The sequence below is a fragment of the Cygnus olor genome, chromosome 1 (genome assembly GCF_009769625.2).
Source record: "Cygnus olor isolate bCygOlo1 chromosome 1, bCygOlo1.pri.v2, whole genome shotgun sequence".
NCBI classification, from domain to species: Eukaryota; Metazoa; Chordata; class Aves; order Anseriformes; family Anatidae; genus Cygnus; species Cygnus olor.
The window spans coordinates 205,894,550-205,921,956 of NC_049169.1; the positions used below are offsets into that span (position 1 = coordinate 205,894,550).

The window sequence follows — 27,407 nt, forward strand, 5'->3', positions numbered from 1 at the left end:
TGCCGTTTTGAGATCCCTTACTGAAGACTTTGCCCTGTGACTGTGCCCCAAAATTGGGGGCAGATATATAGGGGGGGGAGAATAAATGTAAGCTGAGCACCTGTGCTGTCAGCTGAAGTACCCTGGGAGTTACAGATCCTCAGACTCTAAAACGAGCCCTGAATATGTAACATCTCCTTAACCATGAAGTCTGGGACTGTTCCACCTCTTGATATTCCATAGCTCTGGTGCTTGGATGATTTTATTGAAATGTGACATCAGACCTAAGGTGAGCAGAGCTTCTTACTGTGGCTAAAAGATGGAGAGAAAATTAATGCAACCCCAAGTTCACCGTCCATGATATTGTGACATTAAATGACTTGGTTATTTTTAAGTGCCCTGACATTGTGTGGGTACCTAGTAAATAACTCAAATTAGTGGGTGTTTCTGAGAAAAATTCAAGGCTTACCTTGTCTTTCTGTTGTGTCCTAGTTTCTTTAACAGTCCTGACCTTCAGTTCATGGATTTTATTTAAAGTGTTCCTCAACTGCCTGGCATTATTGGGATATGTTGTGGTAGTATTTGACAGCTGAACAAGTTCTTCTGGGCAATTGATTGCTGTCCTCAGCATGGGCCAGCTTTTATCAGAGTAGAGCATTTCTCATTCTTTGATCTGTTAATCCCGTGTTAATTAAATATATGCCTTGCTCGTCAGTTTATGTAAATTGTGATAGCACCTCTAAGGTCAGATTACTCTCCTCTGTTGAGAGTTTACCTCCTAAAGGTCATTATTTTATGAAGCAAAGACGAATACATGGGTCAAGGGAAACTGAATCTGAGGGTATAACTTAAAAAAGTAAAATGGCACGTGGGTGCCTCATTCCTACGAAGAAAACCCTAAATTGAATAGATGGCATGCAAACTAAAAATGATTGCTATCTGAAAACCTGCACTTTCAAGACTCACTGGTTCAAAACAGCAACTTCCCTCACTAGCTGATTTATCAGCACCTTTATACCGTTAATGATTTGAGCCATTTTGTGACCAGGTAGGGCAAGCAGGGACTGTGGCAGGGAAAAGGAACTATTTTAATGCAAATACGTTCACTTCTGTAATCCCTACCTTTTAGCAACAATACAGCATTAGTGCAAACATTAATGAATCTTCGCCTGGCTTTTTGGGAGGCAGGAAACATTACCCCCTTTTACAAACTGAGAGGATTAAACAGGGCACGACCGACAGCTGCCTCTTGTGACTGCCTTGTGCAAACATTTACCTCTTGCAGTCACAACCTGCAGCCTGCGTTAGGCTTCCAGGGAAAGTTTACGAATATTTGTCCAGAAATGTTTGTCCTTAGGGCAGACAGCATTGCTTCAGCAGTTGTGCAGTGGGGTGCATAGAGTCGGATTTTTCTTCCCACCCTCTTCCCCAAACACGAACCATATTCCCCTCTCTTACCTCTGTCTGCCCTGAACATTGTGGGCTTGGCTGCTGGCCACCGGTGGCTGAAAATAGCCTGCTCTTACTCTGCTTGCTACTGGATTTCTTGGCGAAATGACCACGAGCAGTTTCCTTGCCAATATGCATCTGTTTAGGCTCAGGCCTAGGCGCTGGTGAAAGCAGCACCGCGTGTTGGCTGCTGGAGCAACTTGCAAACACCGCCTCGGAGGCAGATCTGCATCCCTTGATCCTATTAGCCACCCCGGTGCCGTTATAGGGGAGACTTGCACCCAGCTGAGCTCTGTGCCGATTTCCTCAGCCCAAAGGCTGTGATTCTCCAGCTGTGGGGGCGTTGTGGATGTCAGTCAGTGTCTTCAGGGAGCTGTGAGGTCCGTATGATTTTCATGATTCATGATTTTTCATGATTCATGATTTTTTTTTTCATGAAAAAAAGAAAGTTTTTCCAGAAAACTTTGGGTTGTGTTCTTCATGGCTGCCAAACCCACCTCGAGCCTGAGCAGCCCCTCACCACCTCGCAGAGCCCTGAGCAAAGTGCTTTTCCTCAGAGGGATGCAGTAATAGACTTTGTTTCAGCTGAACGGACATGTCGGGGAAAATGGGCTGAGATTGCCTCAGGGTGCTCTCTAAAACCAGGGCTGCAGTCGCATGGCAACTGCTGCTGTAAGCTGCTGCCCCTTCCCTAGTTTTTGGGCTCCTAATAGAGGAGCTGAGCACTGCCCAGGCCAGCCCAGTCATCAGGTAAATAATGGCAAGATTTGTGCTGGTATGAAAAAACAGTAAATATTTTTTTTCCTGCCAGAAATTGTAATGGTGTAGTTGTGTGAAAAAGTACTTCTAAAATCTTTTTCTTTTCTTTTTTTTTTGTTGTAGGAAGTATCGTGAGCGTCGGTGATCCAAAAAAGAAGTACACACGCTTTGAGAAGATTGGGCAAGGGTTGGTACATGCTTCATTTCTGTCCTGTACCTTTCCTTATGGAAGGAATCATTGAAACTGGGCTAAGTTAGTTTGCTGGAAAAGCTGATGAGGATTTTTTGTATTCCCCCACCCCCACCCCAGCTCTTCTCCCCTTCCCAGCAAAGTTTTGAGTCACAGCGACTGGGTTATTTTGTGCAATTGTGTTTTAACAAAAGAAAATATGTCATTAGATGATCGGGTTGCTAAATATAGCTGTAGGCAGGGAAGGAGCTGCTTATTTTCAGCATGCGAGACGATCTTCAAATCACAGATTTGCTTGCTGAGTTAACTCTCCTCGATGCTGGTTTGGGGTTCTCTCAGCAGGGTGGAGGGTAAGTAGGAGTTGGGGGAGAGGCAAATCATTGAGAGACACTTGTGCTGAGGCTCAAACTCCTGTTTCCTTCACTACAAATGCCACATTTCTTTACTTCAGCTGATCCTGTCTGCTCTGTAATCCCGCTGGGCAGTCTGCAAGCCAGGGCAGTGCAGTCATGCCAGTTTAGCTGGGATCAGCTCCCAGTCCTGCAGCCTGTGCTACATTGCAGCAAGGGTGTGGATGACCATACCGTCCTGTACCAGGAGCTTTGTGCCCCATAAATTCTCTGGCTTCTGCTCCAACAGTGAAGTTGGCTAAGAAGTATTTCAGACTACGTTTACCACTGGAATTATTGCGTGGCAAGAAATGGGAATGAGAGCACCTGGCAGAGACGAGGGGGAAGAGGAGTGTATTAAGCTCTGTCTTGCTGTGAGATGCTAAGCTTTTTTTTTTCATTTTTTTCTCCCTTTTGTTTAGAGCCTCAGGTACAGTTTACACAGCAATGGATGTAGCTACAGGACAGGAGGTAAGTGCTGCCAGAATACCTCTTCAGTGGATTTTGGATCGTCTCCTAAAAGTTAGGTTTGATGCTGCAGAATAAAGACATTCTTTCAGGGCTTTGTGACGTTTTGTTCTTCAAGAGACATTTATTTCCTTACTAATAAGGCATAGTTGAGTGGTCTGAGCAGAAAACTGAACAAAATTATTTCCCAGGTTTTAATTTCCATTTTGTATTTGTAGAGAATCTTCCTGTATCCACAAAGGCTGGAAGCAAATGTTGAGACCGGATAGTTCCTCAGCACGACTTTCTCTCTTCATCCCTGATATTTCTTCTTGTCCCCATTTAAATTCTTTTGTGTCTTCTACTCATTTGTTTCCTATGCTTACATGAGTTGATTTGCATAGAAATAGTTCCTTTGCCCACCTGCTTTTTGCCCTAGAATTGAGAGATGAGGAGTGTGTCTTTTTTTTCCTAAATATTGAAAAGTGCTGTGCAGATTGCATGCCCAGGTAATAAACTAGTAGGAATGGATATGCAGCTTCAGTGAAAGTGATTATTGCTAGATGGAGGATTGTTAAAGAGTGAAGTGTATACATTATTCCAGATATGTTTATGGAAGTCTGCAGCACTGCGTTTCTGCTTTGCTTTTGTACAACATCAGGGTTTCCCACCGGTAAATTTCGTGACTAAATTTCGTGACTGTGCTTTTGGATGAAACTGCCTCACCCCCCTTTACAATTCCTGAAGAAATAGGGCAGTTTAATTGCAGCCTCTGAGGAAGGGGCATTGCATTTATTTTGAAGGAAGGAGAAATTTTATAGGAGGAGGAAATCCTGTGGTGGTTTTCTCCTTTCCTTCTGGACCCCTTCAGAGACTCCCCTGTGAATATTTGAACCCTTGGAGTACAATTGACTTTTAAAATGATTCCCCTTATACTAGTTTGATTTTTAAAGTTGCGTTTGGGATCACTCTATGGCATCCTGTTAACCTGTTCCTTCCCGTGAAGTGCTGCTGGTACCAACCCTGCGAGCTCAGGAGCTCAGTGAAAGGCGGCACGTTTTAGAAGCACTAGAAGGAAATTTCTTTATTGTGCAACACACAGGAGCCTTGGGCAGCTCCCGGGGTTAAGAATCCTTGTGATTTTCACTGCTGATAGCTATTTAGTATAACCACAGCTGTTTAGTTTGTATTCTAATGCACATGACAGTATTAGGAGAATACCCCAAGGATCAAGTATGCTTTTGGGTCTACTTTAGAACAGGAGTGCAGAAGTACTGGGGCTCCCTCGGTATCCTTGGTCTGGAATTTCTTTATCTGCAGCAAATGCCTTCCCTCTCTTCTTCACCTTTCATTCTCCTCTCTGGTCTTGTGCAAAGAGCAGCGTGGGGCTTTTGTTTCTCCCTTATTTAAGTACTGTTTGGCAGCCTCGTGAATTCCGTGGAAGAACAGCGTGGTGTCTGTCTGTCCTTGCCTTCTCATGTGTGGGGCTTTTCCTATAGAGTCTCCAGCCATACTATCAAAATGCTAATTGTATCCATCCGTGTTGGCACTCTGTGGTTTGTTTCTTTCAGTCCTTGCTTTGGTGAGCTACATCAGTCTATACTGCTTTCTCTGCAAGTAGCAGTTTTGTAAAGACATAATTACATTTTGTTCCCTTTGCCTAAATAGTGTGCTAAGGCCAGTTGGGCTGTTATATCTATCAAAATGTTGCTGCCTCCAGCTGGGCTGAGTAGTCTTACTGGTTTGAAGTCTTGTCTTTGAAGGCCAGGTATTCTCACAAAATACCGGGGATAGTTGGAAGAGTTAAGTTTAATGTAGGAGTTAAGAGCATGTTGTACCCAACTGCTTTCTGTGCCTATACACGTGGAATAGGTGTAATGAGGCAGGTAGAAACCTATTAAATCACAGGGCCAAAACTAATGAATCTGCCCCTATTTCTCTTTGGTATGACTGCGATCCAATTCATGTATTTTCAGCCTTTTATATAAATATCAGTGCTTCTTTCCCCCTAGGTCTTGCAGTGATGGGAAGAAATAGAATTGTCACTTCGAAGAGCCAGACGTAGGCTATACTATTTACCTCCTCCTCCCTGCACACCTGCCCTGCTGTAGATTTCTAGAAGTACAAGAGTAAAAAAAACAAAAGAAAGAAAAAAAACATCCAAACCGAAAGAAGGATCTGATTCAAAATAAAATTAATAAGAATCATTTAGGGAATAAGAAGTCTTTGATGTACCAGTCCATACTAGAGTAAAGGTATCACTGCTCTCTTGCCAAAAAAAATGTAGAGTTGGCTGTCCAGCAGTGACGTAAAGATCCAGTATGAAAACAGTAATTCCCCTTGTCCTTTTCTGGCATCAAATATCCAGCAAGAGTAGAAATGGACTGGCTGCAGGAATTACTAAATTGCTGAGTAACCGATGATGAATAAGTGGCTTTCCCCTTTATTTCAATGGGGGATTAAAATGATTGACGTTGGTACTGGCAGGTTTCTAGGGGACTCTTGTAGTAATGCCCTACTTCTTGCATTTCCTTCCCTGCAGGTTGCAATCAAACAGATGAATTTGCAGCAGCAGCCCAAAAAAGAACTGATTATCAATGAAATCCTGGTAATGAGGGAAAACAAAAACCCCAACATCGTCAACTACTTGGACAGGTACGTCATGATTTGAAAGGTTCACCAAGGGGCTCTGGAAAACTCTTTTTTGTCACTGTCTTAAGTGATCCATCTCAGCTTAATGTAGATATAGGATGATCTTGCATTGCTTAATGGATGTGGCAAGGTTGGGGTGTGGGTTGCTTAGTGGTCTCCATCTCCTAGGATATAGAAACAAGTGTCTGAATTGGCATTAATGGAGTATTTAGGCTCTCTTTAGAGATGCTGACAGCAATGGCATTAGCAGCATGCTGTCAGGACCCCATTTTCCAAGGCGCTCTACCAAATTTGACCCAACAAGGCATTTCCTTCCTGATGAATGGGAAATGAGAAATGGGAATACCTTGAACTGTGTTATTTGTTTTCTTCTTCCTCTTCTTTCCTTCTCCCTGAGCAATACTAACGTTCTGCTTGCAGAGGAGTAACCCTTCAATGTTTAGATGGTAATCGTGTCCCTGTGGCTGTCCACTGGGGTTTTCTGTGTTGTAGCATAGCAGTGGTAAGGCTGAAGGACGTGTGACACATAACTAAGCGAGGCTGCTTTCTTGTGGGTGTGTGTAAGGGAGGAAAGGAGAGCTGGCACAGTGTGGAATAACCCTTTGGGAGACAGAGAGAACGGGCTTATTCTTTGCTTGGAGTTGGGTTTTGTGGACCTGGACACATGCTTAGATGTGTTACATCCATGTGGGATGACTCCTTGAATCCCTGCTTCTCCTTTCTGCAAGTACTGCACCTAATGGCTTACCTGCTCTTGAATCCCTTGGTTTAGGACAGGACCAGAGCAGGAACAATCAGCACTGTGGCTGCTGCACTGCATAAGCTGTTCCTAAGATAAATGCGTGCAGCCACGAAAGCTGTGTTCGCTGTATAGCTCAAGGCAGTAAAAAGCAAGTCTGCAAACAAATGTGACTGCGAGTTCTTCCCCGTGGGATACTGAGGCTCTGCATAAGGGTGATGGCAGCAGTGCTGCAGTTGTCAGCTCTTTGGAGGTTGTCTGCTTCAGAAGGAACAACTGGTGAATGTGCTTCTGTGGTGGTAGGGAGCTGCCTTTGAAAGCAGAAGAAATGCTTGCACCTCCCCTGTTTGACTTCCAGAAAACAGTCCCAGGCTGTCAGCATGGAGATCTGGGATGTGCTGGAAGCTAAACGGGGCAAAAGTGTTGCACGGTGAATTGAATTCAGCATCAGTTTAACACTGATGCATTGTGTCAAGCCTGAATCATTCGCCTTATGCTAAAGCTGGTTCCAGTGGAGCTGCAGCAGGGTTTCCAGCCTGCTGCACTCGTCAGAAACAAGCAGTCTTGATTAACTACAGATTTGGCTTTTTGTAGGGAAAACTGTGCCTAGATGGGTTAGCTTCAGACTTTAATCTTGGCAGCTCATCTTCTGAAGATGGAACGGAGGGATGTGACCCAGAATCTCTTCTGGGAATCGGAGAGAGAGTATTTGGACACTCGCTTGCTCTGCATGGATATCAAAAGCCTATCAACTGTTCCCTTAACATCTTCCCCTGATGTCTTAGCCAAAAAAAAAAATCACTTTTAATGCTGCAGCATCCATTGTGATGGTGAATTTATATGGTGCTGTGTTCCATGTTATAAGCACGGTTGTAAAGAGCTGCCTTATCAAAAGGACAAAGCCTGCTCGTGAAATTTTGAGGAAGGGGTGTGTTTGTGCAGAGAAAGTGGTGCTGGGCAGGCACCCTCTTCTTGGAAAGGACAGAAGGATATTACCTGTGGAAAATGAGCAAAGCAGAAAACATTTAAGGATTGCACGCGGGCTGAAAGTGTGTATTTCTCCAGGCTGATCAGAGGCTTTGTTTTGGGAAAACTGTTTGAGGTGCATGTTCTTCCTTTAGAGAGAACATCCCCGTGTACATGCACATGCCTTGTCTAGCCAATACATCCCAGCTGTAGGGTAGCTGCACGTCCTGCCGTCTTGTTTAAACTTCCAGCAACGGGAGCCGCTTCTTTTGTCCTCGACTTTCTCTCACTTGGCTTTTTCAGGGGGATTAGCTTTTGTTCGAGTGCAGCAAATGGACAGAACAGCAGCGAGGGTGAACGCTGGGGGTTCTTGTGCCTATTGTGGGGCTTTGCAAGCGCAGGATCTTGCTGCTGGGGAGCTGCATCCCTCCTGCCTGCCCTAACATGCCTGTTTGTTTCCTGAGTGCTGAGTGAAGCTGGTGTCTGAGCGCTGCTTGCTGGCTTCCACCTACTGCTGTCACAGAGGGAAGGATGTGCTGGCTGCTGTGGGACCTGTTTCCTTTTTTGTGGTTCTTTTTTGACAGTACAGACAGGTACTCCCCCTCTTCTGAGTACCTAATGGAAGCTGCAAGATGCTCACCAGTATAAACCAGCCCTCCCATCCCTCTGCCCCAGCTCCTGCCCTTATGCAAAGGTTTCCAGTCTCTCTTACCTGCATTTACCTCTCTTACCTACTTCCTAGTAGTTACGAGGTCTTACTAGATGTTAAGAGGTCTGGCTGGCTCAGTGGCCCCCAAACATCACCGTGCAAATGGGGCATTTAGGATTCAGCCGGGTTTTCTGCTCCCCTGTGTGGCACAAAAGTGTGCTGGGAAGCTTAAGCCCTAATTCAGCTGTACTTTTAGTTGCTGAGTGTAGAAGCATCCGTATCTGAAGACAGTGACTGTGTACAGACAAGCAGCCACTTGTGCTGAATTACCTTCTGGTCCTGCCTGTTTCTTTCTCCTGTGTGAAAGAGGCCCTCAGAGACCTGTTTCTAAATGTAGGCCCCTAGAGTTAGAAGATGCCCAGCGTGAGGCAGAGCAAACTTCTGCCTCAGGGTTTCTTTTGGAAGAGGAGCTGTTGTTAACCTAACAAACCCCACAAATCCTCATTTTAGGTGATAGCCACTGTTACAGAAGTGCACTTCCCAGTAACCCCAACTCCCAACTTGTATGTGTTGACTTCTTGATGAATTCTCCTGCCAGCAGGCGGAAGCTTGCGATTTGATTCTCTACCATCTCTCTCGACTCATCCATCTGTTCCTTACAAAACGGGGCAGATAAGCTGTGAAGGTGGGGTTTATGGTTTTCAAGCTGATGGTTCCTTCCTTCAGGAATGTGTCATCCTGATGTATCTGTCGTGAAAGGTTGTGTTGATGTTTTTCCAGATGGGCCCAAAAAGGCAGAAGTGGTTGGTGATGACTTTTTTTTTTACATGAGTTAATGCTGGTGCCTTCATCCCAGGTCTTCTGCTTCTAGACATGAGCACACGTGCTCCCAGCATAGAACAATATCCCAAATGGATGTGAAAAGTCACCCTCATCTCAGCGTTTTCCTATTTATCTTCCTACAGGCTTCCTACAGATGAGATTTTTCAAATGCATGATGCTTAAAAAATGGTGTTCTTGAAAAAGAACTGGAAAGTTGTACATGGGCAACCACCCAGGACTGTCCCTGTGCCTGGGCAAGGGTAGGCCGTTGCTTAGGGTAGGAGGATGCCAGTGGTGTCAGAACAGCCCACAGCCACCTTTTTCAGTGCAAGAGCCCTTGAAAATCATGCTCTGCACCAGCTGTTTAGGGATGCATGCTTGGACCCCGTCCTTTCCTGGTATCTCTTTCCTCTCTCTCCCAGTGTTGGAAGGAATTGTGAACTCATCTCCTTCTTAGCCTGGGCCCTTCCCATGGCAGAAGAAATCAGCCTTGCTTTTGTGGCCAGGAGACTTTGAACCTGCTCTTCCATCACCTCAGCCCTGTTTTCTCCTCAGCTTTCTGCACTCACCCTTTCTCTGCTCTTTCAGGTTGTGGTCAGATCCTCCAACACACAGAATTTGCCATGAGTACCTGGTGCCCCAGTGCAGTTAAATTTTCTGTTCAAGCCTCATGGTTTCCCTGCACTTCTAAGATAGCTTTAAAACCCAGTGCATTCTGACTCAGTAAACGGTGACGTGCTCATATTTGCTTGTTCTAAAAACTGTTTTTGGCACTTCAGCTACCTTGTAGGAGAAGAGCTCTGGGTCGTCATGGAGTACTTGGCAGGAGGCTCCCTAACAGATGTTGTGACAGAGACCTGCATGGACGAAGGACAAATCGCAGCTGTGTGCCGAGAGGTAAAGCTGCACCCACACCCTGGGCGAGCTGAGAGGAGGAAGGGGACAGGGCTTTCTCTGATGTATTCTGCTGGAGTAGCTGTCTACAGCTTCTCTACTGCTGCAGTAATCTTCTCAGAGGATGGATTTCACTGGGGAGGTCGTGGCATGCTCCTGTTAGGTTTCACCCTAGAGCGAAGACTGCAAAATGGGGCTGGAATCCTTGTGGTTACGCCTGTTTTCTTCAGGGCTAACCTGTCCTCCTGCTGGTCCCAGTGGGGATGTCTCTGTAGCCCTGCACGTACTGGATATAGAAAAGGCTCTAAAAAGCTAAGCCTGTGCTACTTAAAATGCACATTGTTAGAGTCCGTAGCTGGCTAATTGTACTCAATGCACAGTAAGGACATCTTCCTTTCTTTTTTCAGTGTCTCCAGGCTCTGGAATTCCTCCACTCGAACCAAGTTATTCACAGAGACATCAAGAGTGACAACATCCTGCTGGGCATGGACGGCTCTGTCAAACTAAGTATGAGGGGAACAGCGCTGGTGGTGACTTTAGTTACCAACCCAGGCTTCTTACCTGCTACGGGACAGGCCTGGTGGGGAGATGGGTGCTTGAGATGCTTGGTGCTGTGGTGGTGGAGGGTCTGTAGAAATGCTCCTGGAGGTATTTTTGTGGCATCTGTTTCAATGGAGATTGGCAAGCATAAATCCCTGTGAACTGATAACAGATGTGCAATGAGATTTGGGGTTCATTTAGCCTTGGGCCATCTGTTTGTGTTGTGTAAAATAACAGGATTTTAATGCACCTCCAGTCTAGAAAGCTGGGTTTATAGGTGTAGGGTCACAAGCCTTTCTCTGTTTGTGATCTCTCCAGTCTTGAAAATACTGCAGGTACTTGGGTGATGGAGGTGGGTGGAGGGGAAGTTGCAATCTGTTCAGCTAGAAAGCATTTAATCTTACAAACCCAGCCCAATCCGAACTCTTAATTTTGTTTCCTCCGTGCGTTATCACCAGTAATGAAGACCTTGAGACTCTTGGTGCTAAGAGTCTTATCTTATGCTTATCTTCTACCTATGGCTTATCTTCTACCTATGGCTAAAACAGAACCGTGCTTCCTCCCTCTCCCTCCCAGTTCTGTTGGCTAGCGCCCAACAAGCATAAATAAATCTATTTTTGCCAGCAGTGACAGCAGATATGACTCAAAATTCACACAGTGCAGATATGCTGAGTAAGAAGGTGTTTTATTTTATTTTTTTTGCACATAATTACTTTTTAGACTGAAGCTGCACTTTAGTACAGTCAGATCTCAGGAGTGTTAGCAGTGAATAGCTTATCAGGGCCGAGGTGCTCTGTTCTTCCGGAACCACGTCTTTCAGCACAGTATGCAAGTACTTGGCTGGAGCTTCAAGTTAGGAAAGTCCCTGTGGATATGATGCAGTAACCTTCTGGACCTGAGTTTCTTACTGGCTCTGCTGGAAATGTGCTCTTTTTGTGGACCATATGTACCTTTCCTGCTTGCTACCCTTGATAAAAACTCAGCTGGGGATCAGTATAATTTTCATCATTCTGCCTAAAATTAAACCTGTAATGCCATACTGGGGTCAGGATGGGCAGGACATCTTGCTGCGTTGATTCTCCTGGGCACACAAGAACACATCCAGTTTGGTGAAGCCTGTTCTGAAGGAGGTGGGCCAACACCTTTGCCCAGAAGCCCTAGTCAATGGATGCCTTCATTTCTCTGCACCCACTGGTGACAGCACTGGTATCGGCTTGGGAAAGTGTTTGGCGCTGCCTGGGAGCTGTGGCAGGACAGGTGGGTGAGCTCTGTATAGAAAACCCCAGGGAAAAAGTCTGGCTCCTCATCCCCAAGGTTGGGGAGAGCCCCAGAAAGGTGCTGGTGCCTTGTTTCTTGGCTGATCGAGGTGGGGGCGCTCTCCAGGACGAGTTCAGTCCCACTCTGATGTCCAGTTGGAGGGAGAGAAGCTTTTAGTTCCTCATTATCCTGCCCCCTTTTTTCCCATTTAAACTAAAATCCTGCTGAGGGCACAAGGCTGCTGACCAGACACCCTGACTGCTGTTCCTGGCTTTTCCAAAGCCTTTTTAAGCAAAAGTTTCCCCCTTTTAGCGCTTCAGTCTCCTTCCTCTTACTCATTTCAATGCTGTTGTGTTACTGAGAGGTTGAGGAACATCTGACGACTCCCACCAGAGGACCCTGCTCTCAGCTGAAGCTCCTAACCCCCCCGGTGAATCAAGCATCTGGTTTATAAAAGGCTGTACTGCAGGGCACAGAGATAAGACACCAGTAATCCGACTGGGAGTGCAGAGAGGGAAATCACTAGATGCGCACCCACGTTGTACTCTACAACACACAGTGCATATGTGTGTGTAAAGGAAATGTTTAATTCTAACTCCATTTCATGTTTCTTCTCCCTCTTGAGGAATGCTGATGTCCTCTCTTTATTCCTCACTTGTTATTTGTAAGGAGTTACCAAGTTTAAGTGCTGTCTTTTTTATAAGAAGAGAGTGGTGGAGCCTGTTGATTAAACACATCCCTTGCTTTTCCCTGTTCAGGCACAAATTTGCAGACTCAGACTCTGGATGTAATTTCTATTCCCCCCACACCATGTGCGTGTTGCAGAATTTTACCAGATGTGCACTAAAAACTTTTGCAAGGTATGAACAGTCACGATGGGCACTTCAGTTTTGACCGCTTTAGCCTTTTGAATTGGTCTGGTTTGTTTTTGTTGTTTTGTTTTTGTTAACAAGAGATTCTAAGCCTTGGAGATCGGGAGAAAAAATGGGTTGAGGCAGGACTGCATGGGGCAGCCTTTCTCTCTGGCAAGCCAAATGGCCTGGGGGGGAGCCAGCCCCAGAAAAGGGGGCCCTCAGCCCCCCCAACCCTCCTCCTTGTCCACATGAGGGCATCTTCCAGGCCTCTCCCAACGCAGCCGCCTTTGGCCTCGCACGGGCCACTCCATCACAGAGCCTTGCAGAGGTCACTGTGGCCACCGCTGTCGAGCCTTTGCCCCGGGCCCTATAAAAGAGGCCCCCTGCCGCTGGCCCGCCACTTGCTCAGCGACTCGGTCCTCTGAGAGCCAGCGTAAGCGGCAGGAAGAAGGCCAGAGAAAGGAGCAAGGCGAGCGGCAGCCCTCCTCGGTGTGAGGACCGCGAAGCGGTCTGAGGAAGCACCGAGAAGATGGCAGTTAAGGAGGGAAAGAATTGTCATGGGCAGAGGGACAGCACCTCCGGCACAAAAGACATCAGTGCCGGGGGGATGTCTGGTGCCCGGCCCACAGACGACTATCAGAGGTACCATTGGCACCGCAGCGATGCGGGGAACAGGCCGGCCCCTCAGACATCCAGCAGCAGGGGGCCTGGGCCTAACCAGAGGTGCAGTGGTGGTGTGGAAAGAAGGCGGGAGCGTGATGCGGAGAGCCGTGGGGAGCAGAGGCGTGCCCATCAAACAGAACGCAGCGAGGGACCCAGCCACAGCCATGAAACAGATGGCGGCATCGAAACCGTGAATGAAAATCAAGCAGAGAGTGGCATGGGACCAGGCAATGGAACTGGGCGACCCCCTCGTTTGGCACCCTGGCCGGAGAACATGCCTGATGGGAGGCATCCCCTGTGGGCAGTCCCAGGCAAGGACGGGCTTGTCCTCCTGCCTAACACCGTGGAGCCCATGGAGGTGGATCCACAAGAAGAGGCGGAGGAACCCATGGAAGTGGATCCACCTCGGCCACATCAGACCTGGGACTACCCCGGCAGGTCTCTGCTCCGTGCCATGAGAGAACACCGGCAGCTATGCAGCAGGGCCCGGCGTGCTCCCTACTCATCGTCGCGCAGGCTCCATCCCAGGCATTAGCTTGGAGCCACCAAACACCCGGCAATAAAGAACTCTGCCGATTCTCAGGGGTTGTGTGCGTGTTTCTTTCCCATCCGCCAGCCCTTGTGTGAGAGGTGTCAGCCCCTCTGCACAGAGCCTCGAGGAAGAGCACAAGAGAGGACCCAGCTCCCTTTGGGCTGCTGCACTGGGCTGACAGGAGGAGTCCCCAGGGTCCACCATGCGCCTTTAACATTTATGAAAATAAACTGAGGAGTGAAAATAGCAGTGTGTAAGTGATTATAGGTGGCTAATTTCTTATATTAGGAGTGAGTTTCTATATCTGAGTAATTGGTAACGACAGACATGGAGAAGGCTGAGGTACTCAGCAACTTCTTTGCCTCTGTCTGCACTGGTAGATGGGCTTCCCAAGTCTTTCATTTCCCTGAACCTGTAGGTGGAGGCTGGGGGAGCAAAGTCCCACCCACTGTAAGTGAAGAGCAGGTTCGAGACCACCTGATGAATCTAAACAGGTACAGGTCTATGGGACCTGATGAGATGAATCCCAGGGTCCTCAGGGAACTGGCTGATGGGGTTGCCAAGCCTCTCTCCATCAGAGTTGAAAAGTCCTGGCAGTTGGGCGATGTCACTGGTGAGTGGAAAAATGGAAACGTCGTGCCCCAACTCTTCAACAATTAAAACAATTAGGAGACATTTCTTCTCAGAAAGAGCGGTCAGGCATTGGGACGGGTTGTCCAGGAAGGTGGTGGAGTCCCCATCCCTGGGGGTGTTCAAGGCAAGGTTGGACGTGGTGCTTGGGGACATGGTTTCGTGGATGACATTAGTGGTAGGGGGATGGTTGGATCAGGTGATCTTGGAGGGCTTTTCCAACCTTAATTTTTCTATGATTCTATGATTCTGTGATCTTTTGAAAAGTCAAATGCAAGTAAGAGAGGGCCAAGCAATTTCCACAGGAAGGCTCTCCACCTTTCTGTCTTCTCAAAGAAAATAATAAGTACCAAATTAGGTACTTAAATTTATTCTGAACACAGTATTTGCTCTAGAAAGCAAATTGTGTGTGAGAGATGGTACATCTTCTGGGGAAATAATATCTCTGGGACTGAAAATACGACCAGATAATACTGGTGGGTGTGGGTGGAGGGAGGACAGACTGGGCATTGGTTTCTGTTTTCACAGACCCAGGAACAGGCTTGAGACCATGTGTTACACAGTGTATTACAGCTGCAAAATGCTGCACTGCCACGTTTCACAGCATCCATGTACAGCTCTTTACTGATCACCACCCTTCACATAGACAAGTCAGCAGCTCTGTGATGTTCATGGCCTCAGCGAGTCAGATTTAGAAGCTTACTCCTGAACACCTTGTTAACCACAAAACCAGCCCTCCTTTGCAGCAGCAATGTACCAGGCAGTGCAACAGGCTAGCTTGTACCACAGCTCTGGCATCAGTACATGTTGTTTTTGGAGAAACCTGCAGATTTCTAACTATTTCTTCCCTCCTTCTTTGCTTTTCCAGCTGACTTTGGCTTCTGTGCCCAGATCACTCCCGAACAGAGCAAGCGCAGCACCATGGTGGGGACCCCGTACTGGATGGCGCCTGAAGTGGTGACACGAAAAGCCTACGGGCCCAAAGTGGATATCTGGTCACTGGGGATAATGGCCATCGAGATGATCGAAGGAGAACCCCCCTACCTCAACGAGAACCCCCTGAGAGTAAGCGAGTGCCTTTTTTTGCCCTCAGGTCTTCGCTGAGCCTGCTGGTTAACCTAGGCTCTGGAGGAGGCAGGTGAACCTCCGCTGTGGTTTCATCACATGCAGCTACACGTCTCCTTAGATGCTGTAGTGAGAAGATTGTGGTCATTTAAGTTAGAAGCCATAGCTGGTTCTGGGTGTCAGAGGCACAGGCTCTTCCTGTTGCAGACCTTCGGGTAGGGTCTGAGTTAATCATGTGGTGCATCTATAATTCCAGCCTTTCTGGAGAGGCTGATAGGGGCACCTTCTGGCCCCAGAGTGCCTGGCTTCTTAAATCCTTGGGAGTGGGGAAGAGAGCTGTCCTTGAATTCAAAGAATACCACATTACTCTTTTATAAAGAGGGCTTTTTCTTGCTGGTGCATTGTTCCTCTTTGCATGCTCCCAGTAAAGCTCCAGGTTTAACAAGCCTTTAGTCAGGCTTTGCCCCCGCTGGTGTCTTTCCTTTCATATTCTTTAACGAAAGGGGAAATTCTGTCAGTTTGTAGGAACGCAGCTGTTCTTGGTGCAAGCCAGTTTTATGGCTTTTTTTCCTATGCTAAACAGGACGAAGGGATCTAGAACAGTTCTGTTTAACCTGTTTCCACCTCTTTTACTGGAGGTGATTTAGGGAGAGAAGTGCAGCAGTGAAGAAATGCGAAAGGAAAAAGTTGGTGTGGAGTTAAATGAGGATGGCTAAGCAACGCGGTGCTTTGCTCTCATTTAACTTAACTTGTTCCAGTTCCCAGGCTATCAGACTGCTACCTCGAGATGTGATGAGCGATGAGCTCAAAAGGCCTCTGCCAGATGTCTGTTTCCTTTTAAAAGGCATCTAGCGATTTTCTTTTAACAGTAAAATTTTGCAGTGGATGAATTCTGAATTTCCTGATTCTTAGAGAATTCTTCATTCCCAAGCAGCAGCAAAACGACTCCACTCATTTCTCTAGGGTGTTAAGTGCTGCTTGAGAACCTACTGGCCATCTTTTGTAAGGGACCAACTGCATCTTTAGAGTATCGACTTTTTAGGCCTTGTGCATTTGGGCAAAGTATCGAGAGAACAAAGCCTCCTGTTTCCTCAGGGGTACCTTCCCATGAGGATATAGTTATTGCAGGAGTCGAGCACTGGCAGAGCTGTGCCAGCCAACTTCCCTATGTAAACACAGTCTGGACTGCTGGTTTTGTCCTCTTAATCCCTTGAGAGGGCTGCAGGATCCAAACCCAGATTACGAGGGTAAAGCAATAAAGGATTGGATCCCATCCACATAAAAATAAGGCCGGCAGCTCTTCTCTTTGCTGAAACTTAAGCATTTATTAGTCACCCTGATAAGGGTTTTTTTTGGTTTTGTTTTTCCCCATTGAACTGTGGGGAGGGAGAGGAGAAATGGGTGTCTCTGTAATCCGGAGATGGAGTCTGACCTTCGTAACCTCCTGTTTCTTTGGTGCTTGCTTTGCTTTAGGCCCTGTATCTCATTGCTACTAACGGGACTCCGGAACTGCAGAATCCAGAAAAGCTTTCACCCATATTCCGAGACTTCTTAAATCGCTGTCTTGAAATGGACGTGGAAAAAAGAGGTTCTGCAAAAGAGCTGCTGCAGGTAAGTGCTGGGGAACAGGACTGAATTAAGCATTCTAGAGTGAGAATAGGCACGTGGAGAAATGTCATTTGGGGTCTTAAATACTGCATCATCTGAAGTCGCAAGCACAGCAGAGATAATTTACCATGAAGAAATGAACAAAAAAACCAAAACCAACCAACCAAAAAACCCCAAATCCATAACGAAGTGTTAACAGAGTAGTTTCCTTTTTGTGCTGTACTTGCTACTGGCAGCAGCTGTGCAGCGTGTTCTGTAACCAACCTCAAATAATTGCCGTGCCCCGAGCCTGCCAACTGCTGAGCCCCTTAATTCCCGTGGCTTCTTCATGCAGCTCACCCTAACATCTGGCTGTGGTGTTGCGGTCTGGCCATGCTTGTTCCCATTTGGATAACAGGAGGGCTTCCAGCTATCGAATGCTCTGGTTGTCTCCCTTCTGGGGGAGAGTTCCCAAAGCTTTTTGGAAGGGGCACGTCTTGCATTAACTGCAGCAGTTTGGCGTTAACACATTTTGCCAGATACAGCTCTTCCTGCAGAGGTGATGGAACAAAGCTTGTGAGAAATCCTCAGTTATTTCACTGAAAACCTGGTGTCTTTGTCTGGACTCCTGGTGAAAGTAAGGACGAAGCTGCCAGGCTTTTTACCAACACAGATGAGGAATTTTCATGTGTTTCCTTTTGTCAGACCTCCCATGGGGGTGGAAAATGTGCTTCAGCTCTTTGTAAAAGAAATCTGTGATGATGGCGCCCTCAGACCTCGGCTGTGAGACAGTTGTCTCTTTTTTGGTGTTCCTTTCTTTCCTTTAGTTTGTCTACTGGGTTCAGCTTTGGGAGTGCTGCTGCCTTTCTGAGACTCTAATGAAGCATTAATCACCGGCAGAAAGAATGGCAGTAGATGAAAGCTGACTTTTTCTCCTGGACTTGCCAGCTCCAGAGTATCAGACAGCAGCAGTGTTGTGTTCCTTGGGGCAGGAGAACATTGGGACTGCAGCATTTCTGCCTGCCTTTACCTTTTGGCCTTGGATTTTTCCACCTCTCAAGTGTGTTCAGATTGGGTGACTGATCCCTTCTGGTGCTCAGAAATCCTGGGGGACTTAATTATTTTTGGTTTTCAGAACAGCTTGTGGGCTTCATGCCTTCACTCGTCTGATTAGCTGTTTTGTGTCAGTCTCTGTCCTCAACCTAGACTTTCTCTGCGAGGCTGGAATATTGCAAGCTTTCCACTTAACCCTGAACACAGGGAAAACTTCTTCCTCTGTTCCAGATGGTATGTTTTAAACCTTGCCCCCGAAACAAACACCACATGTCCTGCAAGAAGCACTTTGTGACTCCACATACTGCTTGTTGCATGCTCGATAATCAATATTGTTTAACAGAACAGAGCACCTGGTATAGGACATGGACTGAATGGTCCTGTTGTGAATTCTGTGCTGTGCTCCTCAGTCCCAGCTGTTCTGAAAATTTCGAATAGCTTTAGAAGGCCAAGGCAATGTTTTCACCAGATCTGTGGTAACAGGAAAGAAAGAATGGAGAGGTGATTGCTGCAGGAAGCCCTGTGCAATGTTTTGGAACTGCACAGGTTGCTTTTACTTACACCTCCCTTCCACAAAGAATTTCACTGCAGATTTTGCATGAATTTATTTCCTGGGAGAACTTGCTTGGTCTTGAGAGTGCATAAACATTGGAGAAATTAGGATGTGTTGGGTGCAAAGCTCTTTATCAGTTCAGGTAAGGCCCAAAAGTCATGGTGAACTTTCTTGCTCATCGTGTCTTTTTTGTTTCACCTGCTTGGAGGTTGTTGGACTTCATACAGGTCTAGGTCCTGATGTTTTGTGTGGACCAGGCTTTTGGGACACGTTCTGAGAAATGTAACCTTTTTTTTTTTCCTTTTTCCTCTTCCTAGCACCAGTTCCTGAAAATTGCAAAGCCTCTTTCTAGTCTCACTCCTCTGATTATTGCTGCTAAAGAAGCAGCAAAGAACAACCATTAAAGCGGGGGAGTCAGCACAGCCGTCGTGTCAAGCCTTTTAGATGTTCCCTTCAGAAACCGAATTACCTGTCCCTGTCCCCTCCTGCTCCTCCTTCACAGGGGTGTTCTTAAAACTTTGATCTGCCTTGAAGGGTAGCAGATGTATTGTTTGCTGAATGTGGAAGGGCACGCAACAGGTACGCTGCTGATCTTGCGTAGTGAACTGTCTTTCCATCCTCCTTGATGGGCACGGTAGGGGAAGGGTATATTTTATGGCTGGGAAGATCTTCTGAGAACGTCTGAACCTGACCTACCCGTAGCAAAGCCAGTTTGTTTTCGTATTTCTTACTGTGTTTATTTTTAAAGATAATGTGGAGCCTTTACACCACGTTTATCTTAATAAATTAAATCTTTTGCTGGCTGGACTCCTCCTGCTTCTGCCAAGCTGCTCTTCCAGCACTGAGGCTGCTCTCTGCTTTGGATGACTTGAGGAGGGAAGGAAGCAGGCAGCAGCAATCGGAACAGCTAAAACAACTGGAAGGGGAACGAGGGCAGGACCATGCAGCCCTCCTGCAGCACCGCTGGATGCTTCGAGGGAGCAAGGAGGAAGCCTGTGTGTGCTTCTTGCAGCTGTTGGACAACGCGTGATCTTTTTGCCAAATTGTGCGAATCAAGGTCCTTCCCCGCACACTTTAGTTTCAACTCAACTAATTAAACAGCTTTCAAATAGTTCTGATACTCTAGAAAAATCACAGGAAAAATCAACTGGGATTTCTTTTAGGGTTATTTTATTAGTGCTGTCAGGCTTCGTGGAGACCTGCCCCGAAAGGTAAAGCAAGCAGAATAATTGCTATTATGAAGATAAGATCTGCCTGCAAGATGATGTTGAAAACTCTTGCTTCTTAGACCAAGGCCAACAGAAAACAACCTGATCATGGACGGTGTTTCCTTGGAAGCATAGGGGCATTCTTTTTTTTTTTTTTTTTTGAAATGAGCGAGTGAACTGATATCTTTATGCTACTGACTCCTTTGGTTGCTAATGATACGTAAAACAACAGCAATCCTGGAACTACTAGAGAGATCGGGTGTAAACACTGGCGTTATGTTGAACTGTATCCTGATTTTTAATAAAACGACTGCTGCATTTCTTAACTCGGGGCTGAGAGAGGGTTGGAGAATTCACCGCCACCAGACAATTCTGTCGGATGGGATGGGTTTTCATGTTACTGTCACTGGGTGCTTACAAGTGATGCATTAAGTGATACAAGCTTCTGTAGTCCTGTGGGATAGCGAGTGGCTCTGAAGAGGAGTAACTGCACACAGAGGGAACGGATAAAAGATCTTGCTTTCTCTGTACGTATTGCTTTGGTCAGTTCCAGGGTGAGTTTAATCCAGCTCTCCTCTCCCCAAAGCACTTGTGTTGCACAGAAACTCATTCCTGCTTCTTGCTGAGAATTGCTGTTGGATCAGTCCTTTCCTCCCTGCCCTGGGCTTGTGATTGAAATATATACATATATTTTTCCCCATTCACTCTACGATACGTGACAGCCCTTGCACTGGTTTTACAGGCGTAGATAAAGCCTGTAAGGTCCCTTGCTTTTTTTGGTGTCTTCTCCCATCCTTCAGGCTACAGGGTGGCCACTGTTTGACGTGAGGCTGTAACGTCTGAAGTCCATTGCCAAATCTTCTGCCTTCCTCCCCTTGTATACATTCTTCATCTTCATGTAATACGAAAAATTTCCCCTTACAAGATGAATTCCTTGGGCAGAGCAGCAAAGCTGCCAGCCCTGGGGGGAGCCTGATCTCTTGATGAGCTCCTCTGCTTGGGGCTGGGGTGGAGACTGGGAAAGGGAAGGCCACTACCCTCGAATAGTTCTCTTTGGTGAGGAGTTTGGTTTTATTTTCTGTGCAAGTCTCAAAATGCCATGTGTGGGGTGGAAGGAATGATGGGCTAGATCTCACTTGATCTAAAATCTAATGTGGCTCTGGTCTTATTGACCCATCAATTGCCTTTTTTTGACAGCACAGGATTAAACCTGATCCATGAATGTATTGAATGTTGCTGACTTCCCTTCGCCTTCCCTTCCCACTCCATCCTTGGCACCCCTTTGAGATGAGAGTGGTAATGCAGATGTGCCCTACCTGCGAGCAAATCCTTGAGCTTATTTTTCTGCAGGAGGAAAAATGGTAAAAAGGGTTACTTGTATTTAAGTTACTCTCCTGGATTCTCTGTTGCCTATTGGAAAGGAATCTGCATGAGTGACTGTTTCTCCCCATTCTTAAGCTCGTGATGTGCTTCTGTCTCATTGACTTCAACTGTGAATTGGTCCTTACTGGTTTGGCAAGGACTGAGCTATGCACTGGGAAGCTGTAAGACAGTGACTGTAGACGTCATCGGTTTTATTTTATTTTTTACCTGCCTATGATGCGAAGGAATTTGACTTGCTACTTTGTACCTAGCCCCAATTCCAAGTTGACAGACGCGTCATGTTTTCACGTTCTCAGAAATCTCAAAAAAATAAATAAAATTTAGTTAGCTTAGGAGAACGAGGTATGTATTTTTTTCCGAGATATGGATCCTTCTCTCTACTCTTACGTTCATCTGGGCATCGCCCAGCTTCAGCACTGGTGGCAGCTTTTGCATAGCCTCTTACAGCACTCTCTGGTCACTACAGAGAGCTGTTAGCACAAGTGTCTGACTTAAAAATTTTCCTCTGTGGCTTTTTTTTTTTTTTTTTTTCTGAGAACATCTTTACTGTTGGGATTTGAAAGCAAATTCCAACTAGAGAACTGCTTTGGTGGCATTTTAAAATATATATTTTTAATATACCTACTGTACGAACTAACTCTACCGAGTCTGAACCATTTTTAATCACAGTCCTTAATTATTTATTTGATTATTAGATTCTCTCTTCTATATTAGAACATGAAATATTCAGTTGTTTGACTATCCATCCTGAAAACCTGCTTCCTTTTTAAGGAATCCTCAGCGATCCTATCAGGTTAGGTGCCGAAATGGCACGATGTGCTACAGCTCCCAGAGCTCCTGGTGGAGGCAGAAGGTAAAACTCATCTCTTTTTTTTCCAGAGCACTGAAGATTATCGTATTTAAGAAGCAGCTGGTGCATTGAAAACTTCTTTTATTTAAAGAGCTGATATCGAGTTGTGTTACTGCAGCCCTAGGTTTTCTTTAAACAAATGATTGGTTTCAGTTCAGTGGGGCCAAGAGTTTGGGTATGAGTGGGACTGGCTGAGCTGAGAGAGATCTCTGTTAGTATCCCAACGTCTGTCTCAAGGTATCACGGGTTGGTATCACTAGATGATATTTACCATGCAAGGATGGGGTGAAGTGGCCTGTAGGCTGCCGGTACTTCGAGTTTGCTGAGCTCAGCTGGCAGTGAAAGGTCCAGCCCAAAGTCCAAGAAGAAGGGTACGTATTTGAACGTATTTCTTAATTATGAGCTTGCAAATTATACAACATCTTTCATATGGAAGCTATCAAAGGTGAAGGCTGAGTCTGTTTGTCTCCCTAGCATAAAATACGGAGACTTTTCAATGGCTTATTTTGATAGTAACAGAGAACATGTGGATGTATTTTGGGGTTGTAAACACACTGGATTGAGCGTATAGATAATGTCCTAGGGCGGATCTCATGGTTTGCTGCTAATGACAGCTCTCAGCACCAAGGCTGGGGTCTTAGAGAAGCAGGGAGCTGCCGGTGGTGGCAAAACAGCGATGCCGGCGGGGGCTGGATGGAAACTTGCAGCCGAAATGGATGCCCCCAGGAAAGGGGTGGGAGGGCAACAGAGGATGGTGTTGGTCTGAGGAAGAAGATGGGTGCTGGGGTAGGTGGAAGCAAAAGGTAAAATCTCAGTTTCCCAACTGCTGAGGGAATTTGGAGGGTGCTGGAGCAGCCTGCGGTGGATTGAGGCATCCTGTTTGGGAGCAGAGAGGAGCGGGGGGCTCCTGTGCAATGAAGGGGTGCTCAGAGTGGGGACTGAGGCTTATGTCTTTGAGCTACAGCCCATGCAAAGTGAGCTGGAGCTAATCTGACCTGCTGCCAGGTGTCTGTGTGTCTTGTCCTGCTGGGAAATAACAAGGGCCTTTGCCGTTTTAAAATCAGCTGGAAAACGTGTTTCTCTTTCTTTGTACTGCCTCAGCGTAACTCTCCGGTAGTGCCCGGTTTGTTACGGTCAGCTCAGCCATTTAGAAAGCAAAACTGAAATCTTAAATAAAACCTGAATGAATGACCCGCTTCTCCTCCCCTTTGTTTCAATGACACTTGCAGAAATGAATGGGGGGTGCTTGAAGGAGTTGTGTTTCTCTGATCTGTTTTAATTAAATCTTACTTGATAGAGCAAAGTGACTTTACACTGAAAGCTGTTGCGGAAAGTGTGATTTCTACTGCTTATTTTAACCTGTTTGGAAGTCGTTAATGCTCTGAGAAACACCAGTCTGGAAGCAGGATGTAGAGCCCAGCTTGAGGAGGGAGAGGAGGAGGCAGATGATGAAATTGACCCTCCTGGCTGCTTGCTGTCTCCGAGGTTGGTCCAAGGAAGAAGATGGGTACTGAGGTAGGAGGAAGCAAAGGGTAAAACCTCACTTTCCCAACTGCCGAGGAAATTTGGGGTGTGCCTAATCGGTCCCTAAAGCTGCCCTCCCCAGCATCACTTTTACATGTGGGGTCAGTAGGGTGAGGCTGATGACAAGAGCAGGAGTTTATCACCTATATAATTGTTTGTGCAAGTGCCTCGTCCCAGCTTGGATTAAGGAACATCACAGGTCGGGGAGGACGCGTGTGCCCCCACAAGCCCCCTCCTGTAGGTTTTTGTCTGTTTGTGGCTGTAGGGCAGAGCTGGGTGCTGGAAGTCCAAGAAACCAAGCCTAACGTGAAGAGGACTTTCCCAGGTCAGCCTCCTGGCGCTGGGAGCCCTGCCGAGCTCTCACAAGCCATTTGGGTGCTGAGCCCCATGTCGGAGGGGGAGCTGGAAGAAAAGGGAATGTCTGGAAGGGGGAGCTGGCAAACTAGTTGGTGGTGGCACTGCTGCGATGTGCATCCCATGTCCATGTCCTTGTCCCAGGAGAGCCAGGCAGCCAAACTGTGTCATCCTGCATCCTGCTCCTCCCCTCGTGAAACTTCACAAAGCCGGGCACCAGGCAGACTGGAGAGCCTGGTAACGTACCCCAAAAGTGCCTGAAAAAGTGGGGCTGGTGGCTCTGCCAGTATTTCCATCAACACCATTACTTGAGTGTTTATTTTATTATTTTCTTTATTTTATTTTAGTTTAGTTTAGTTTAGTTTAGTTTTTAATTTTTTTTTTTTTTCCTGGGACTCTCTGTCCTCGTCCCTCTCTGCTTCTCCCCATGGCAGCAATCCCCAGGGCTGTTGGCATCGCTCCCACCACCTCTCCTGCCCCTCTTGGCAGTGCCACGGCAAAGGAGAGGAGCTTCTGCAGAGTTCCTGGCTGAAACCTCGTGGCTGCAAAATGCTTCCCAACCCCAGTCCTCTCATCCCACTGCTGCCTTTTGTTCCACCTGCACGAGAGGGAAATCTACCTGTGGTTATCTCAGAGGGGTCTCCCAAGGCTAAATATGCATTGGGAGACACAAAAACTACCCTGGTTCTTTAAACTTTTACTTTTTCATACCTAAATTTAACGTTTTCACTTCTGAGCTCCTGTGCAGCTCTGGAGTAGCCCTACTGGCAGAGGTGATGCCTTGTGTTAGACCAGGATTAGGGGGCGAAAAAGAGGAGAAGCTTTGGGGAACACACAGCATCAGGTCTGAGCCAGACCCAGCAACCTGGGAGCTAAATCCTGGTGGGAACAGTTCTGCAGGTTCTGAACTTATTTGGGAGCAAAGAATGGGGAATGAGCAGGAGGAGAGGCAATACGCTGGTAGGTACAAGAGAGGAAGAGAGGTTGATTATCGCATGCGTCTGGGAAAACTGCTGCATTTTATATAAAAGATGTTTTTCCTGCATCCCTGATTTTTAGCGCCCGGAACGGTCCCAAGTTTTGGTCCCGAGGCTCATCTTTTGGGAGAATTTAGAGCTTGAACTCCGTGAGCTTGCCGGCCTTTCCTGGCTGCTCCCTTGCAATTCCTGGGGCTGTGATGCCCTCTCCCGGCAGCTGCACTGGGGATTAATTCCTCTTTGTGTTTCCCTGCTGCCTCTGCAAGGCTCCAAGCTTGGAGGCTGAAGGCAGCCAGCACACCCCAGCAGGCATCAGGAGATGGTTGTGGTGCTCCAGCACGGTCCTTGGCGATCATCCCACGTCCTCCACCTCCATCTGCTCGAGGTTTGTGCCATGATCTGGAGGCACCATCCTGCACCTCGCCTCGAGTGTTGGGCGTTGAGGAGTGCCGGCGCCTCTGGAGCAGGGGAACAAAGGTGGGGATAGGGCTGGGAGGCAGGTGCTGAGAGGAGAGGTTGAGGGCACCTGGGTGGAGAAGAGGAGGCTGTGGGGTGGCCTCGCTGCTCCCTGCAGCTCCCTGGGGAGGGAAGGCAGAGAGAGAGGCACTGGCTTCTGCTCCCTGGGCACCGACATCGGGTTATGTAGGAATGGCACGGAGCTGCGTCAGGGGAGGCTCAGCCTGGACATCAGGAAATGTTTCTTTACTGTGAGGGTGCTCAGACACTGGCACAGGCTTCCTTGGGAGGCGGTTGATGCCCCAAGCCGGCCAGCATTCAAGGGGTGTTTGGAAAATGCTCTCAGTAATGTGCTTTAACGTTTGGTTAGCCCTGAAGCGGTCAGGACTTGGTGATCTTTTAGGTCCCTTCCAACTGAACTACTCTACTCTACTCTACTCTATTCTACAAGAGGAGAGGAGAGGAGAGGAGAAGAGAGGAGAGGAGAGGAGAGGAGGGAGCAGAGAAAAGAGCAGAGCGAAGAGAAGAGAAGAGAAGAGAAGAGAAGAGAAGAGAAGAGAAGAGAAGAGAAGAGAAGAGAAGAGAAGAGAAGAGAAGAGAAGAGAAGAGAAGAGAAGAGTCCCCAGGGTGCATGTCTGAGCATCAGCAGGGTGGGTGCTTGCAGGTGCCCTCGTGCTTCCCCCAGGTCTAGTGGGGCCTTCTGGTGGCCCCATACTCACTAAGCCTGGTTAGAGAGAAGGGACGTGTCACCACTGTGCTGTGACAGCTGGTGGGTTTGATAGGTATTGGCACCAGGATCAGGGCCTGCTTAGAGCTATGGGATGAGTGCAAGGTGGCTTCCCCTGTCCTGCTCAAGCTAAAGTCCTCTAGTGGTGTCCAGGACTCGAGCACACCGGGATTGTGCCATAAAGGGCCATGGGCAGAAGGGTGAGAAGCCTCTGGAGAGGTCAAGTGCCACCAAGCACAGCCTGGGCCGTGGGAAACATTGAACCTGGAGCACCAAATCTGAGCCCCTCCAAACTCAGTGGGGCTTAGGAGCAGCTGGTGCTGGTCCCTAAAGGGCGCCCAGCCATGGGGTTTGTAACCCAGGGGTGGGGGAACCTCGCTGTGATGTCCCTGCTGGGTGTAGCAGGGTGTCCCTATAACCCGGGGGCTACCAGGGGAGGGACAAACGCCTTGGTCCAGATTCACCCACTGAATCTGGAGGAGTGTGAGGCAGGAGGAGGCAGTGCAGAGCAGCAGAGCAGACAGAAAAAGCAAAACCTCTCTGTGTTCTCTTCCTGACATCCAGTGGTGTCTCCCCCACCATTCCCCACCTCACTCTGCTCAGGCGCAGAAACGTTTGGCATTTTCCTGAGCTTTTCCCAGGGGTTTTCATTCCTCGCTGCTCCTTGAATCTGCTTCACTGAGACTTCCTTGGACCTTTGGGTTATCACACGTTGCATCCTCCTGTTTTACCTGCATTGCAAACTCCTAGTTTCTGCTGGGAAAGAGCAAAATGATGACTAAAAGACAGCCATAAAACAGAGAAGAAGAAAGGTGAGGACAGGCTTTCACCCTTTTTTTGTAATGCCATGCAGGCTGGACCATAATGCAGCAGCACCAGCCCCATGAAGGAGAGTAGGCAATGGAGTTACAAGAGGCAGAGCGCTTGTTGCTGTGGGAGGGAGAGCTTTGGGGTGCAGTGTGAAGGCTCCCCTGGCCATACCACAGCCTGTGTTTGTGCTCCCTGCGGCTGGGTGTTGCGTTGGGCTGTAGGATAAATCTGTGTGGTCCCAGCTGGCTGCCTGCCCGAGGGATGTAGCTCATTAGGAGAAGATGCTCAAAGCCCAGCTGTAAGCCCCAGGGCTCAGGAGAAACTGCCTGGATGCCTAAAGCTGATTTTTGAGTTTAAATTCTGTCGCTTTGGGTAAGGTGTGCAGCCAGCAGGTCATGGGCTCGGCTCTAGAAGAAACCTTTGGCACGTCTACATGGGCTTTGCTCCTC

The 27,407-nt window shown here is 47.4% G+C and overlaps 1 protein-coding gene and 1 long non-coding RNA gene across 25 annotated transcripts in view; one reads left to right on the plus strand and one right to left on the minus strand.

The window, feature by feature from the left end:
• Positions 1-27,407, plus strand: part of LOC121063731 (serine/threonine-protein kinase PAK 1) — a 113,848-nt gene that overhangs the window by 50,453 nt on the left and 35,988 nt on the right. For 16 of the 24 annotated variants that reach the window (XR_005816171.1, XR_005816172.1, XR_005816173.1 and 13 more), the window contains 7 exons: positions 2,311-2,374; positions 3,189-3,237; positions 5,756-5,868; positions 9,821-9,938; positions 10,343-10,442; positions 15,280-15,476; positions 16,950-17,087. Coding sequence is in view for 18 of the 24 variants with exons in the window: in XM_040544487.1 (XP_040400421.1) it covers positions 2,311-2,374; positions 3,189-3,237; positions 5,756-5,868; positions 9,821-9,938; positions 10,343-10,442; positions 15,280-15,476; positions 16,950-17,087 (779 nt within the window). In the remaining 6 variants the exon portion in view is untranslated. Of the gene's footprint in view, positions 1-2,310; positions 2,375-3,188; positions 3,238-5,755; positions 5,869-9,820; positions 9,939-10,342; positions 10,443-15,279; positions 15,477-15,581; positions 16,315-16,949; positions 17,088-18,877; positions 18,881-18,986; positions 20,204-26,650; positions 26,846-27,407 lie in introns of those variants that run through there. The other 8 variants (XM_040544501.1, XM_040544500.1, XM_040544498.1 and 5 more) reach the window with 3 other exon arrangements.
• LOC121063732 lies at positions 9,046-14,111 on the minus strand. Its single transcript, XR_005816177.1, has 3 exons — positions 13,928-14,111; positions 9,353-9,358; positions 9,046-9,291 (listed from the first exon to the last, which is right to left on the minus strand). It is a non-coding gene; the product is annotated as an uncharacterized LOC121063732 (long non-coding RNA).